This window comes from Hydra vulgaris, chromosome 04 (assembly GCF_038396675.1).
Source record: "Hydra vulgaris chromosome 04, alternate assembly HydraT2T_AEP".
Taxonomy (NCBI): domain Eukaryota; kingdom Metazoa; phylum Cnidaria; class Hydrozoa; order Anthoathecata; family Hydridae; genus Hydra; species Hydra vulgaris.
The window spans coordinates 14,563,942-14,578,140 of NC_088923.1; the positions used below are offsets into that span (position 1 = coordinate 14,563,942).

General features: G+C 27.0%; 1 protein-coding gene across 1 annotated transcript in view; it reads right to left on the reverse strand.

Moving 5' to 3' along the window:
- The window catches only part of LOC100205580 (kynureninase), a 79,097-nt gene that overhangs the window by 14,803 nt on the left and 50,095 nt on the right, over positions 1-14,199 (reverse strand). Inside the window, exons 9-12 of the mRNA XM_065795530.1 lie at positions 7,383-7,459; positions 4,770-4,822; positions 1,819-1,907; positions 1,571-1,625 (exon numbers count right to left, since the gene is read on the reverse strand). Coding sequence (XP_065651602.1) covers positions 1,571-1,625; positions 1,819-1,907; positions 4,770-4,822; positions 7,383-7,459 — 274 coding nt within the window. The remainder of the gene's footprint in view (positions 1-1,570; positions 1,626-1,818; positions 1,908-4,769; positions 4,823-7,382; positions 7,460-14,199) is intronic.

Genomic DNA, 14,199 nt, shown 5'->3' on the forward strand with positions numbered 1-14,199 from the left:
GGTAGCAGCTTTCGAGTATGCTTCACCTTTCATCTTGTTTTTTACATAAATTTTCATTCTAAACACATATAATTTGTTTGTATTAAGGTTTATTTATTTCTCTACATAATCAAGAATAAATAAGAGCCATTTTGTGTAATTATAAAAAGTTATCTCTTGACAAAGTTAAAAAATCTAGAGTAATCCTTAATAAAAAAAACTTCTTTAAATTTAGTTCTAAATTAAAGCAGCGTTAACACTGTAAAATTTAACTTGTAGAAGTGTATAAGTATTTAACTTGTAGAAGTGTATAAGTATTTAGCTCAGTACTTTCAAATCTTTTGAAGAAAAACATTCATTCATACATTAAATAAGTTTTGTCTTGGACAATATTGTAGTTACAATTTAAAAAAACAAAGGTTTTAAGCACTTTGCATTTCTTATTGTTCAATGATGTGTGTTAAAAACTTGTTTATTTGAAAAATTCATTTGTTTAGCTTTCCATTGATATATAGTTTGTTATGATTTTTAGATATATAGATTTTACTATTCAAAATTTAATTAGATGTCAGTGTTATACCATCCAAATATTATTTAAAAAGATGTGCGGTCACAGCGAAAAGATTTTTGTTAAAATGACTGGTAGCGAAAGAGTTGAATTCTCTCTTTTAATCACACATAGTATATATATATATATATATATATATATATATATATATATATATATATATATATATATATATATATATATATATATATATATATATATATATATATATATATATATATATATGTATATATATATTATATATATATATATATATATATATATATATATATATATATATATATATATATATATATATATATATATGTATATATATATATATATATATATATATATATATATATATATATATATACATATATATATATAAATATATATATAGATAGATACACACACACACACATATATATAATTTAGTAAAAACACTTATCAAGTTTTTTTTACCACCATCAGTAGGTTAATCAGGAAGGATTTCTGACAAATCTACTGATTGTAGTAAAAATATGATATATGATATATGATATATGATATATATATATATATATATATATATATATATATATATATATATATATATATATATATTTATATATATATTTATATATATATAATATAAAACTAGCTTTCAGACATGAAGCAAACTGTTATATATTTTATAGTTTACAGCTTAGAGACACCAGGCTTAAAAAGAAAAGTTTATGTTTGGGTGAAGGTAAGTAAAAACTAATATATCCCAAAATAAAGAATTAGGTTTTATCAAATAAGGTATGTATCACTTTTCATTTGCATGTTATTTTCAACCTAACAACTACCAGCACATCTTAACAGCTAACCATATCAGCACAGCTTAGCTAAAGTATTTCTAAAAAACATTTACTTTGGATAGACTAGAGCGTTTATTTTCAAAAGTAATAGAGTACTGGGCTTCAAATAAGAAGCCTTAAGAGAGACTGCTAATGATTGGTACCCATGTTACTGATGAATTACCATGCATAATAGGCTGGTAAAAATGAAGTAATATACCTGTCAACAATCTCTGTTTTTTGATAACTTTTATTAAACCAACTTTATGAAATATCTAAATGTATATGGCCATCACTTTATTGTTTAAAATGATAAGTTCAATTAAATTTTTATTATAATGGTTTAAAAATGCCATTTAGCATATACTCTATGGGACAAATAAAAAGAATAATTGTTGTCATTTTAACGTTGTTTTTATTAAAATATTTTGTAATTAATTAAAATTTAAATGAAATATTAAAATTTACCTCTAATGCTGATATGAGAGAAGCAACTGCCAAAACACATGGGTTTGAAAGTACAAATCCTCGAGCTCCTGGTATCAAAGGCAAATTATCTAAACAAACAAAAAATTCTTTACTTTAACTATTCTTAATTTAATTAATTAAAACTATTCTTATCATATAAACATTTATGCCTTAACGTAGCAATAAGGATGTATGTGTCACCATGTTGTTTTGGAGGGATTTACAGTTGTTTTATTTTTTCTCTTGTCAAATTAATGTGTTTGTTTACTAACATTCTCCTCATACCCTAATCCACATCCAACAAGTACATACAGATTTTGCTACAAAAACAAGTCCAAATAATTTAAATCCAAACAGATTTACTTTACAAGAAAACATGATTTTAACACTTTTTAAGAGTGGAAAAACTGAAACACTTTTTAAGAGTGGAAAAACTGAAAAATAAACAAAAAATAAATAAAAAAGAATACTGAAATGTGGATTTTGTTGAAAAATTCTTAAAAGAGGTTGCAACAAATGATAATTGAAAGATAAAGCATGTTAGTTGGTTTTGTAATCTTTGAGATTTAATTGGATCTGGTGATGGGGCAGATTCAATTTTAAATTATATGGGCAGATTGGGACATCAAGGGAAAAAGAAATTAAAAAAGGAAATTGAAAAAGTATTAAGAAAACAGAAGATACACAGAGAATACATGGGAAATGTTCAGGATATCAATAAATTAGCTGCATGACATTTTAGTGTCTTAAGTATACAAAATATTATGTGGATATTGAATTTCAACATGGGAAGAAGACTGGGAGTTTCTACAAATCCAGCCAAACGCTTTATAGGTAAATGAAATAACTTGTGTGGCTTTACTATTTGTTTGAGGTACACTTTTTGACCTGTTTATCCTTTAGATTTGTTAAATGCTTGAGATACCATTTTACATGAAAGAGAGACAAAAGCCTGTGATCATCTTTAATGTCTGAAAAAGCAGAGAGCAGCCAATGAGGTTTTAACTAAAATATGATGAGATTCTGTTACAAATAAAGTCGATGAGAATGTTATTAAGTAAATTAGAATGATGTTAAGTAAATTAGAACGTTATTAATAGAAAACAGCTCTAGAGATGATGAATTTTAGACACAAAAAAAAAAAGAAGCAAATGGCTCTTACTGTTCAGTTGAATCTGAAAACACTGAATAGTTAGTTCACTGGCAATTATTCACATCTCAGCATTTGAGACACAATAGTCATTAAAGAAAAAATAGTGAAAGTTATTGGTGCTCCCCCTTGAACATTTTGCTATCTTGCTATTTTGAAATATTTTGAATATTCTTATTATCAACAAATTTTAAAAGTTATTAAATCTTTTCTTTTCTTTTTTTTCTTTCTTTTTTTAATTTTTTTTTTTGTTAAATTTAACTCCACAAGGCCTCAAAACTCCACAAGGCTCCACTACAGTTAAGGAGGCTTGTGGAGTTAAATTTAAAAATCATAAAAAAAAAAAATTTTTTTCTATCTCATTTATATCTTATTAACCCAAAATTTCAAAAATACCAACAAGGAAAGGTTTGAATCATTTTAGGGCTTCTGGAAGTACTGCACTCAACCTGTTTTTCTGCTGGGCAGAAAAAATTTGAGTGCAGTACTTCGAGAAGCGTAAAGTGATTTGAACCTGAGACCTGGTCTACCACTAGTTTATTACTGCATAAATTATTACTGCATAAATTATTATTTGCAGTACTAAAATCATACTTAATAGATTACAATCATATCCAGTAATCTTTTGGGTACCACAAGGTAACCAATCCATATCTTTGGTCAAAGGTTGTTTTTCATCTATATTAATAATCTTACTGAAAATCTTACCTTTTCAAGTGTCTCTATTTGCTGAAAACATAACTAAGTACTCCAGTTATAACAAAAAGTTGTCACTTACTTAAAACAGTTGATCTTAATCTTCTGTGACAGTTTGGGCCTTCAAATAGCTGGTGATTTTAATTCAAACTAAACCCAGTTGTTTACAGCAAATAATCATCGCATTGAGATATTCTTATAGTAATAAGTGGCAACATAAGTGATTCTTTTTCTCAGACTCATCTTCTCAGATTATCTTTTACAACTGACCTCTCATGGAAGCCATATATGCAATCACAGGGTGTATTTTTAATTGTGCTCCCCATTTCTTTACTCTTAACCTTTGATTTCTACATCAAATACCCTACAAATTTCTTGTTTGTTTCTGTATGGAATACTGTCATCACAATTAAGATGGTTCTTCTAATGATGCCTTTCTCTTCTAAACAAAACTTTCTCTTAAAAAAATACGTAGGTTCCTCGTCGTGAAGAAAAGCAAGAAAATGTCGCAATTCGTTGTTCAAAGCTGCTCTATAAAGAATTATGCGCCAAAAATCTTGTTTGATTATTGACGATGAAACTTATTGTGCTGCATATTTTTAATCTCTTCCAGGACACCGATATTATTCCAGGATTTTCTTCCAGGATTATTCAGCAATTTATCACAAGAAACTAATTTCCAATTATAAATGCATTCGAAGGCAAAAGTTTGCATCTAAGCAGGTTGACATTGTAAATGTCAACCTGCTTTAGATGCTAAGCTTGAACCTCTGTGTGATTGTTGCATCTCTTTCTTGTTTCTACAAATATCTTGTTCCATATCTCTATCTTGCTTGACTCACCTTTCAGTAAAATTGCATTTACTGTAATTGCCCTTTCATGCTCTAAAATCATAATTAGTTTTTTTTCCTCACACATCAGTATTTTGAAATTCTCTCCTGTCTTCATGTGATCCAAACTGATACAATTCACAGTTTTTCAAGTCTTCTGTCAAAAGTTTTTTTGCTTTCTATCGGCTTTTTAAACTCCCAACTTAAATAGTGATTACTTGCAGCCTTGCTGGGAGTATATTTAAAAAAAGATTGATAAATATAAATAAACTTACTATTGTCCATTTGAAAACGCTCTTTAAACTCTACACCCCACCATCCTGAATACCTTAAAATTAAAAACCAAAATATAGAAGTTCCAAAAAATGTTTTAAAAATGTATTTGGGTTTATTCATAGCTTTTAAAATAAATCAACAAAAAAAAAATGCTATCATTAGTTAAAAAATACAAGTTTTTTTTTTGTTAAACATCTTTTTTAAAAAAAGACATTTCAAAAAAATACGAAAATTCATTAGTTCATGTGATAAAATACAAGAGTAATGGAAGACTGTCTTAAATTAAAAAGCGTAGCATTCATTTAGTGGGTCATTTGCTTCACCAGGGTGAGCTTCACCTCTTTATGTTATATCTGAAATGGTAGTACCGCGCTCAATTTGTTTCTCTGCGCAGCGGCCTTGTTTGTCAAGGTTCGTGTTTTGGAGTTATAGAGTTGAGCGAGGGTTAACCACAAGTAGCCTCCTTATCTGTAGAGGCCTTCTCAGCTTGGGGAGGTGAACTAAAAAAAAAAAAATCTGATGGAAAAACTAATGATTGAAAAAGCATAATGGCAATATTGGTGATTAAGTGTCTGACATGCATTAACAACCTTTGATTAAGTTTATTCCTGTAGATTCCAAGATAGAGTTATGTGAATCCTGACTTTGTTTGTGGTCTTAGTACAGACCAGCATGTAGTATTGTATTTGAATATTGAATATTGTATTTGAATATTGTATTGTATTTTGTATTGAATATTGTATTGTATTGTATTGAGTATTGTATTTGAATATTGTATTGAACATTGAGTATTTGAATAGCTTCCATTTCTGTCAAGTATACTAAAAAGAAACCTGACCCAGTCTGCATGATGGATAACTCTTGCTTTGAAAACTATGATGGCTTATCCAAAAACTGAAATACCTACACATGATTTAAACTGAGCTATTTGACTAAAAAGATGTACCAAAGCTTCTCCATAAAACAATACAGTTAGTCAAGAGTCAGGATAACAAAATTTAAAAGGTTGTACTGAAAAAGTTTAGAGTAACTCCTAATGGTCCTATTAAGAAAACTTTCTTTATGGTGTATGCTGCTAGAAAGCAAGAGATTGGGCTCTTAATCAAATCCTGCAGACTAGGTTGTCCAGGGAAACTGGCCTAAGTTTCAAACCTAAAATCAAAGCAGAGGTCCTTGAACATAAAAGTTGATGTTTGGATCAACTTATTTGAGGTTACTTTAGTACAGATTGAGTTTCCAATCAGTTATAATTTCAAATTAGTTACACCAAGTTTTTCAAACTAGTAATAAACTTTCTCTCACTGATCTGCCAAACAATTCCCAATCAGTAGAAAAAGCTGAAAAACTCACAGCTGAAGCTCTAAAAAGGTTAATAAACCGTAAAAAGACATAACTTCATTCTGACTAAAAATCAAAGGAGATTTGAAAATAAGAAAAATACAAAAAAAGTCAAAATATTATATACTTTCCTCAGAGTAATTTAAAAACTTGTGTGTTACAAATATACTATATAAATATAATTGAAAATCACTTTTTTCATGACTTAGACAACTGAGACATATAAATGCAGCCTTTGTAATAAGAAAAAATAAAGTTTAAAAATATAAAATATTGCAGGCCAAAAATTATTTAAGGTTGGGAAAAAATTACCAAGTCTTTGATCAGCATCAAGTTGGCACTAAATTTTTTACATAAAGGTTTCACTATAATGTTTTTAATAAGGTCTTTACTATAAAGCTTTCACAATTAGGGAAGGGTGTGTGTGCCGTACACATTTATTTTATGATCTTGGACAAACTAATATTAAACTCTTCCATTTTTAAAGAGCTTTCTATAAACATTCAAATCGAAAACTTGAAGATTGTTTCATAAGTAAGGATTATGCAAAACTTAATTCTTCAGAATATTTGAGAAGAAACACAAATAAATAAAAACTTTAAAATGATTTCCCAAAATAATTAACTCCATACAGGCTAATTTTAAATCTTACATATATACATACTAAACAATAGTCGGCATTAAACTTAATTCTGTTTGCAAGCTTTATAGTCAATGATTTTCATAATTCATATTGATTATGGTCAATGATTTTCATAATTAAATAATCCATAAATCTTTTGATGTTTAGAAGTTCTTATAAAAATTCAGACGGTTATCTAAAACTAACAATTTTAAAACAGATTTTATTATAAAAACTATTATAAAATTATTTAACAGAAACTTTAACAAAAGTTTTAAGTTTTTTAATTTTTGTTACAACTCTTTCATTTGTTGCTACACCCCTTTCAACTGTTGTTACACCCCTCTTAATTGTTGTTACACACCTATCTAAATCCTATAACTTCAAAACATAGAGAGTCAAGAATGCTGCAGGAAGAAACAAGTTGAGGGCAGTATTTTTAGAGACAAAGCGACATGGTGGGTTTGAACTCTTCTTTACAAAGATATTGATGTATTAAATCACAATTTTTTAATTAAATACAAAAATAAAGCAGATTTGTAGATTAGCATTAATAATAAATTAAAAAAACTGAAAAAAAAAAAAAGACTCAAATAAGTAAAATTAAACTATGATAATAAGAAAAATTAAAGCATATTTAAAATTAAGTAACCTTTTTAAGTCTTTGTCAAAAGCATATTTTTCATGAATAAATAGTCCACCAATACCTCCTGGACCAGCATTTAAATACTAAAAAGTTTTAAAAATGTATTTTATATATACAAAAATACAAATTTGCAATATCAGTACATGTAACACACACACACACACACGCACACACAGATATATGTATATGTGTGTGTGTGTATATATATATATATATATATATATATATATGTGATATATGTATATGTGTGTGTATATATATATATATATATATATATATATATATATATATATATATATATATATATATATATATATATATATATATATATATATATATATATATATATATATATATATATATACATATATGTGATATATGTATGTGTGTATATATATATATGTGATATATGTATATGTGTATATATATACATATATATATATATATATATATATATATATATATATATATATATATATATATATATATATATATGTGATATATGTATATGTGTGTGTATATATATATATATATATGCATATATATATATGCATATATATATATATATATATATATATATATATATATATATATATATACAAACAAACAAATATATATAAATATATATATATATATATATATATATATATATATATATATATATATATATATATATATATATATATATATATATATATATAAGGGTGTTGACTTTTTGGTATCTCCAGATTCCTGTATAAAACACAGATGAACTTTGGTTTGAAAGTAACTGAAAAGTCATTGGTTTTATTTAATTTTGGAAAAGTTTACCTACCATGACCCTTGATTACATACTAAATCCTATTTATCAGTGAATTTTTTAGAAAAGATTATGAATTTTGAAATCACTATAAAATTCTGCTTCTTTTGAGACCCAGGTTGATATACTTTTGGAGAAAAAAAATTCACTGGGAGCCAGATATATGGGAGCCAGTGCGTAACCAAGGGTCATGATGGGTGACCTTTTTCAAAAATTAAATAAAACCAATGACTTTTCAGTTACTGTCCAACCAAAGTTCATTTGTTTTTTAAATTGGAAACTGGAGATACCAAAAATTTACCAAAAAGTCAACACCCTAATATATATATATATATATATATATATATATATATATATATATATATATATATATATATATATATATATATATATATATACATATATATATACATATATATATATATATATATATATACATATATATATATACATATATATATATATACATATATATATATATACATATATATATATATATATATATTTATATAATATAATGGTGTCCCAATAATAATTTTTTTTTCAGACAGTTTTGTGTATCATTTTGTCCATTAAAAGCAAAAATAAAGTTTGAGAAAAATTTTAAAGTTTGACCCCCCATCAAATTAAACGTGTTTTGTATCAACTTTGATGCAATTATATATTGACACTATGTATCAGATGATATAAGTAAATATAAATAAAACATTTAACTTAAGAACCAATTTTTCATACCATTGTTATCAAGAATTATTAAATTATAAAAATTACATTCAAAGTTTGAGATATAGAAAATTTGTAATTATTTTTTTACACCTATAAGTATAATAGCACATATTAAAAATATACAATCTGATATGAGCAATATTAAATTGAGAAAAAATGATGAGATGTTTGATAAAATTGTTGGGAAATTATTCCCTACCCTTAAAGCCAAGATATTTAGTCAATTAAAAACTAATGGAGAAGTTTTACGCTATTATCTATATCTAACAAGGTTTGATTTGAAACTAACTGGAATGTATTTTGAAAAGTGGAATGTATTTTGGAAAATGGCAGGGATTCAAACAAAACAGAAAAAAAATACTGTTAGAATGATACTGCATCTGATACATCTTAGAGAAAACTTGATTTAAAATGTAAAAAAAAAAAATGTTTGTCATTTTTGTTTGATATTGCAGCATCAAGTGCAGAAGATTTTATTAGAAAAGATACATCTCAAGACATCAGTCAATATCAGATTTAGATTTTCCCACAGATAAGCGTCATAAGATAAGAGTAATACTATGAAAGTGAAGAGAAAGGAGCAAAACGAATCACAAAAAAATAAAAACTATTGAAAATACAAAATCAATAAAAGAAAATATAAAAAAAGATTAAAAATTAATAATAAAGACAAAATTTCCTATAAAAAGGAAGAAAGAGCTAGACAGTAAAAAGTAATTATGATATTAGAACACATTAAAAGTTTCTTTATTGGCTGATAGGTTGAATCGATCCAACAGAGAAAGATCTGGGATCATTTTAGCTGTAGCTGAAGCATTAGGTCATAATTTGGATGAAATATCTCAAAAAGCACAGTAATCAGATCAAGTAATAAAATTCGACAGCAAGTTTCCGATGACATTAAAAAAACATTCAATTCACCCAAGTACTCTTGCATTCACTGGGATTCAAAGACGGTATCTGAAGTAGATGGTAAAATAGAACGCTTGGTTATTGTAGTAACAGGAAAACCAAATGCAAATAAAAGAAAATTATTGTGGGTGTCCAGGATTCCCGATACAACTAAGAAAAGTAAGGCAACAGCAACCATAGAAGCTGTAAAGGCCTGGAAACTAGAAAAAACACTCGTAGCGATAACTTTTGACACAACTATATCAAATTGAATGTTGCCAACTTGTTTTGCAATTACTGAATGCAAAACAAATAAATGTACAGTGGCGCAAACCTGGGGCTTTATCATGATAGATGAATGTGTACAATTTTGTACATATCATAAATGTTTGCTTTTGCAATTTTTTTGAATTGGCAGAGTATGAAGAAAGTTAAATAGAGGAATTATCATAGTTTTGTAAATTTACAATGCTATTTTATGTGAAAATGTGGTTTACATGTACAAACACAAGATGCATCATTTAATGACTTGGAATTTTACAAAGAAATGCTACTTTATAAAAAAATTTACAATGATGTTGTTGTTGCTGCCAGTGAAACATTTAATTGGCATTTTTTGTATATAATATAAGAAATGTCTCCTCTCTAACCATTTTCTAATAAGGTGTCTGATCATGATAAAGCTAAAATTGCTAAAATATTTCTTAAAAATATAAAACTGGGAACGTGATTTAGGCTTCCCATAATTTCCTATTTTGAAACCCAGTACATACAGTTTAACTGATTTAGTTGGATCAAAATCAAGCAACATTCTAAATTTATTTGGATTAAAACAAAGATGGTGGTTGGTTAGTCCAATACCCAAAGTTTTGGAAAGCTAACACAATTTTCAAGGCATGTTTGAGCATATTAAATCATTGAAATCGAATGAGCTGTCAAACTAATTCAAAACTATGTAAAATCTATTACCAAAGATTTCAGAATTCAGAAACAGAAAGAATTTCTTTAACATGCAATAGAACACCACCAAAATTTACCAACCAAATTTAAATAATGCTTTTTTTATATTACTAATACTTTTCAAGAATTTTTATTTTGTTCCTATAATTTTAAAAAAATGACTTTTATTTTGAATTTCTTAGTACTTAGTCCCAGTTATAGTGAACGACCGAAGTTCTGCTTCGGTATCGGTTTCTGACGAAACTGGTACCAAAGTTTTGGTTTCGGTACTTTTTATTAATTCGGTAAAAAGCAAAATTTCGGTTGAAAATATACCAAAAACTAAAAAAATTTTAAAATTCTAAATTTTTATCTAATTTAGAAAAATAGTTCTTTTTGAGAATTTTCACAAAAGGTTTGAGACTTTCACAAAATACCTCAAAAAAATCTTGCTTTGCAGAGAAAATCTGCCAGTTGTTAACTTTCTATTTACTTTTCTATTAACTTATATCGCCAACTTCTATGTATGTATTAAATCCCAGTTTGTGAAACGCGTGTAATCAATTCTAACATAATACACGTATAAAAAAACAACCAATGTAAAACTGCATTTTTAAACAAAATTTTCTAATGAAATTAATTTTGACTAGCCGAAATGTTGGTATCAGTTTTGGTAAAATAATTGCCGAAATGTCAGTTTCAGCACCAAACTAGAGTACCCAAAATTTCAATTCATTTTGGTTTCAGCTTTTTTTCTGTTTCGGTTGATCACTACTCAGTTAGCATTAATATTTTTAATTTATACCAATCATTTATTTTCTTTTTTGTCATAAAAATAAATTTGAATTACAAATTTTAAAATTATTTATCGAGTAAATCTTTTTTGGTTTAATTAAAAAGTATAGTTCTAAATACTTTACAAATTTTAAAATTATTTATCGAGTAAATCTTTTTTGGTTTAATTAAAAAGTTTTAAAAGTTCTATATATAAAACTATTTAAAAAAATGCCTTCTTAGATATACCTATGAATATATAAGATATATTCATAGGTATATATAAGAAGTTTATGTGTGATTATTTTATGGAAAACACTTTAAAAAGGGTTGTAAGGGGGTCATATATAAAAAATTTTTAAAAATAACATGTCATTAGGTTTTATTAAACTAAAGTAAATAAAAAACTTGAAAAATGTGAACATATTGATTATCAAAAATGTTTTAGTCCTTTTCATCAAAATTTAGAAAAAAAACACAATTAGGACGGTGTGGGGATTTGTTAAAAAAAATTTTTTTATGGTTTAAAAAAATACAAATACATATAAAAACTGATTGAAAATCTAAAAATAGTTTAAAATGAAAAAAAATTCATGTTGTTTTGGGACAACCTAACATGAAATTATGTCATTCAAATAGTAGAAATCCAGTCAGATTCTCATTTAAAATTGTTGCAAACATCACAATAAATTAAAATCAATTGTACAAAAGCATGTTCACTTCAACTGTTAATCATCAAAGCAACAATTTTTGAAAACAAATTTATTAAAATCCAAGTAAAAAAAAAAAAAATGTAAACATGGTTTTGACAAATAGACACAAATGACATTTGTCTAATGTAAACAACTTTTTCAAATATTAATTCAGAATTTTTTTGTTAAACTTTTCCAACAAGACAATGTTTTCTCTGATTAAGATGATTTATTCTACTTTTTCTGGGTGTAATTTGTGTCTGGATGATCGAACGACATTTCCACCTGAGCTAAAAACTCTCTCTGATTTAGTTGAACTTGCTGGAATAGCTAAAATTTGTCTAGCTAATGAAGAGAGTTCTGGCAATGTATTTGAATGCAATTTCCACCAATCAAGAATCGGAAAGTCTTTTTTGGCATCAGGGAGATATTCATACTGGCACATTTCGCTCAAAATAGGATTCAGTTCAGATGTTGGCTCTTGTGTTTCAATTCTGACGTTTAACTTGCGCTTCAGTTTTGAATTAGGGGACAAATCTGCTGAAAGGAATCTGGCAACAGGTTGGCACTCAACATTATCCTTAACCTGTGAGGCTAACCATTCTTTTGTTGTTTGAAATTTTATGAAGAGCTTTAAGTGAAGTCCCTTTAAAGCAGGATTTAAGTAGTTTGCTGCAGCACTAAATAAGTTTTCAGTGTGACAAAAAGGAAATCTTTTCTCAATGCAGCTTTTTAAGTTTTTTGCATACAAGACACCGTAGCCATTTTTTCCATCCGTCTCAATAATTTGATCAATTTTGTCATGGATTAAATAAAGAGAATCGGCGACAGTGTTAATTGTTGGAATAGACTCAGCCGACCACGTTTCTGTAGCTTCTTTAAGTGGTGCCAAAATTTCTACTGCTCCCTCGATTGATTTCCACTGTTATGCACTGATGGTCTTTGAAGAAAAAATATCTTCATATTCCAAATGAGTCTCGAACTGCACATTGCAAAATATGATTGTTGCACAAGTATTGGTCAAGGCGCTTTGACAATTTGACTGCAAGTTTCATTTTTCTTGTCTGGTCGTTCACGCAGTACATTTTTCGTCAATAGCATGAAAAGTCCAAGAGATGTAGCTGTCCTGAGCTCTAGAAGTCCAAAGGTCAGAAGTAAATGCAGCACTTTTTAGATTTGGCGTAATCTAATGCTCTTCATTCAAGCTTCAACTTCTCTTGACCGAATTGAAAGCTTTCTTGAATATGTTGTTCTGCGATGACTCAGCTTAGGGTTTGCAATGTCAAACAATTTCTTGAAACCTCTTCCTTCGACTGCTGAAAAGGATGCCAGATCAGTGCAAAAGTAATCCAGTATTGCAGAGTCAAACTGTTTTTGAATGGAATTGTCTTTGTCATATTTGGACTTTGTTTCAAGCATTTCAACCATGGTTCGCTGTTTCTTCTTTTTTCAGAAAACTCAACGTAATCTTGGCTGTGTTTTTTTTCTCGAGGTGACAATGAAGTCCGCTTGTGTTTCCATCTTTTGTTTTCAAAGACTTTTTGCACGCCTTGCATTCAGCACCGTCACTTGTTTTTTGAAAATATCTCCAGATTTTGTTTTTTCTTGGTGACATTTTTGATGGTTGAAATGAGGCAAGAATATTTCTTTTCAATATGAACAATATGTGTCAAGTTGAATTCCACTGGTAAACTAATGAAATTAAGTCGAAAGTGCACCATTTTATACAAAAAGTTTTTGTATTTAAAATCTAATTAAAAATATTTAAAATCTAATTAAAATTTTTTAATTAGATTTTTAAAAAAAATCTAATTAAAAAATCTAATTAAAAATTTAATTTGTTTTCGTCAAAAACAAATTAAATTTTTAATTAGATTTATTAATTATTAATTATTAATTAGATTTATATAATCACGGTGTCAAAATATTAATTAATTTAAAAAACAAATTATTAAGCATTTTGTAAGTTATAATTATTTTTAATTTGGAAATTAATATAATA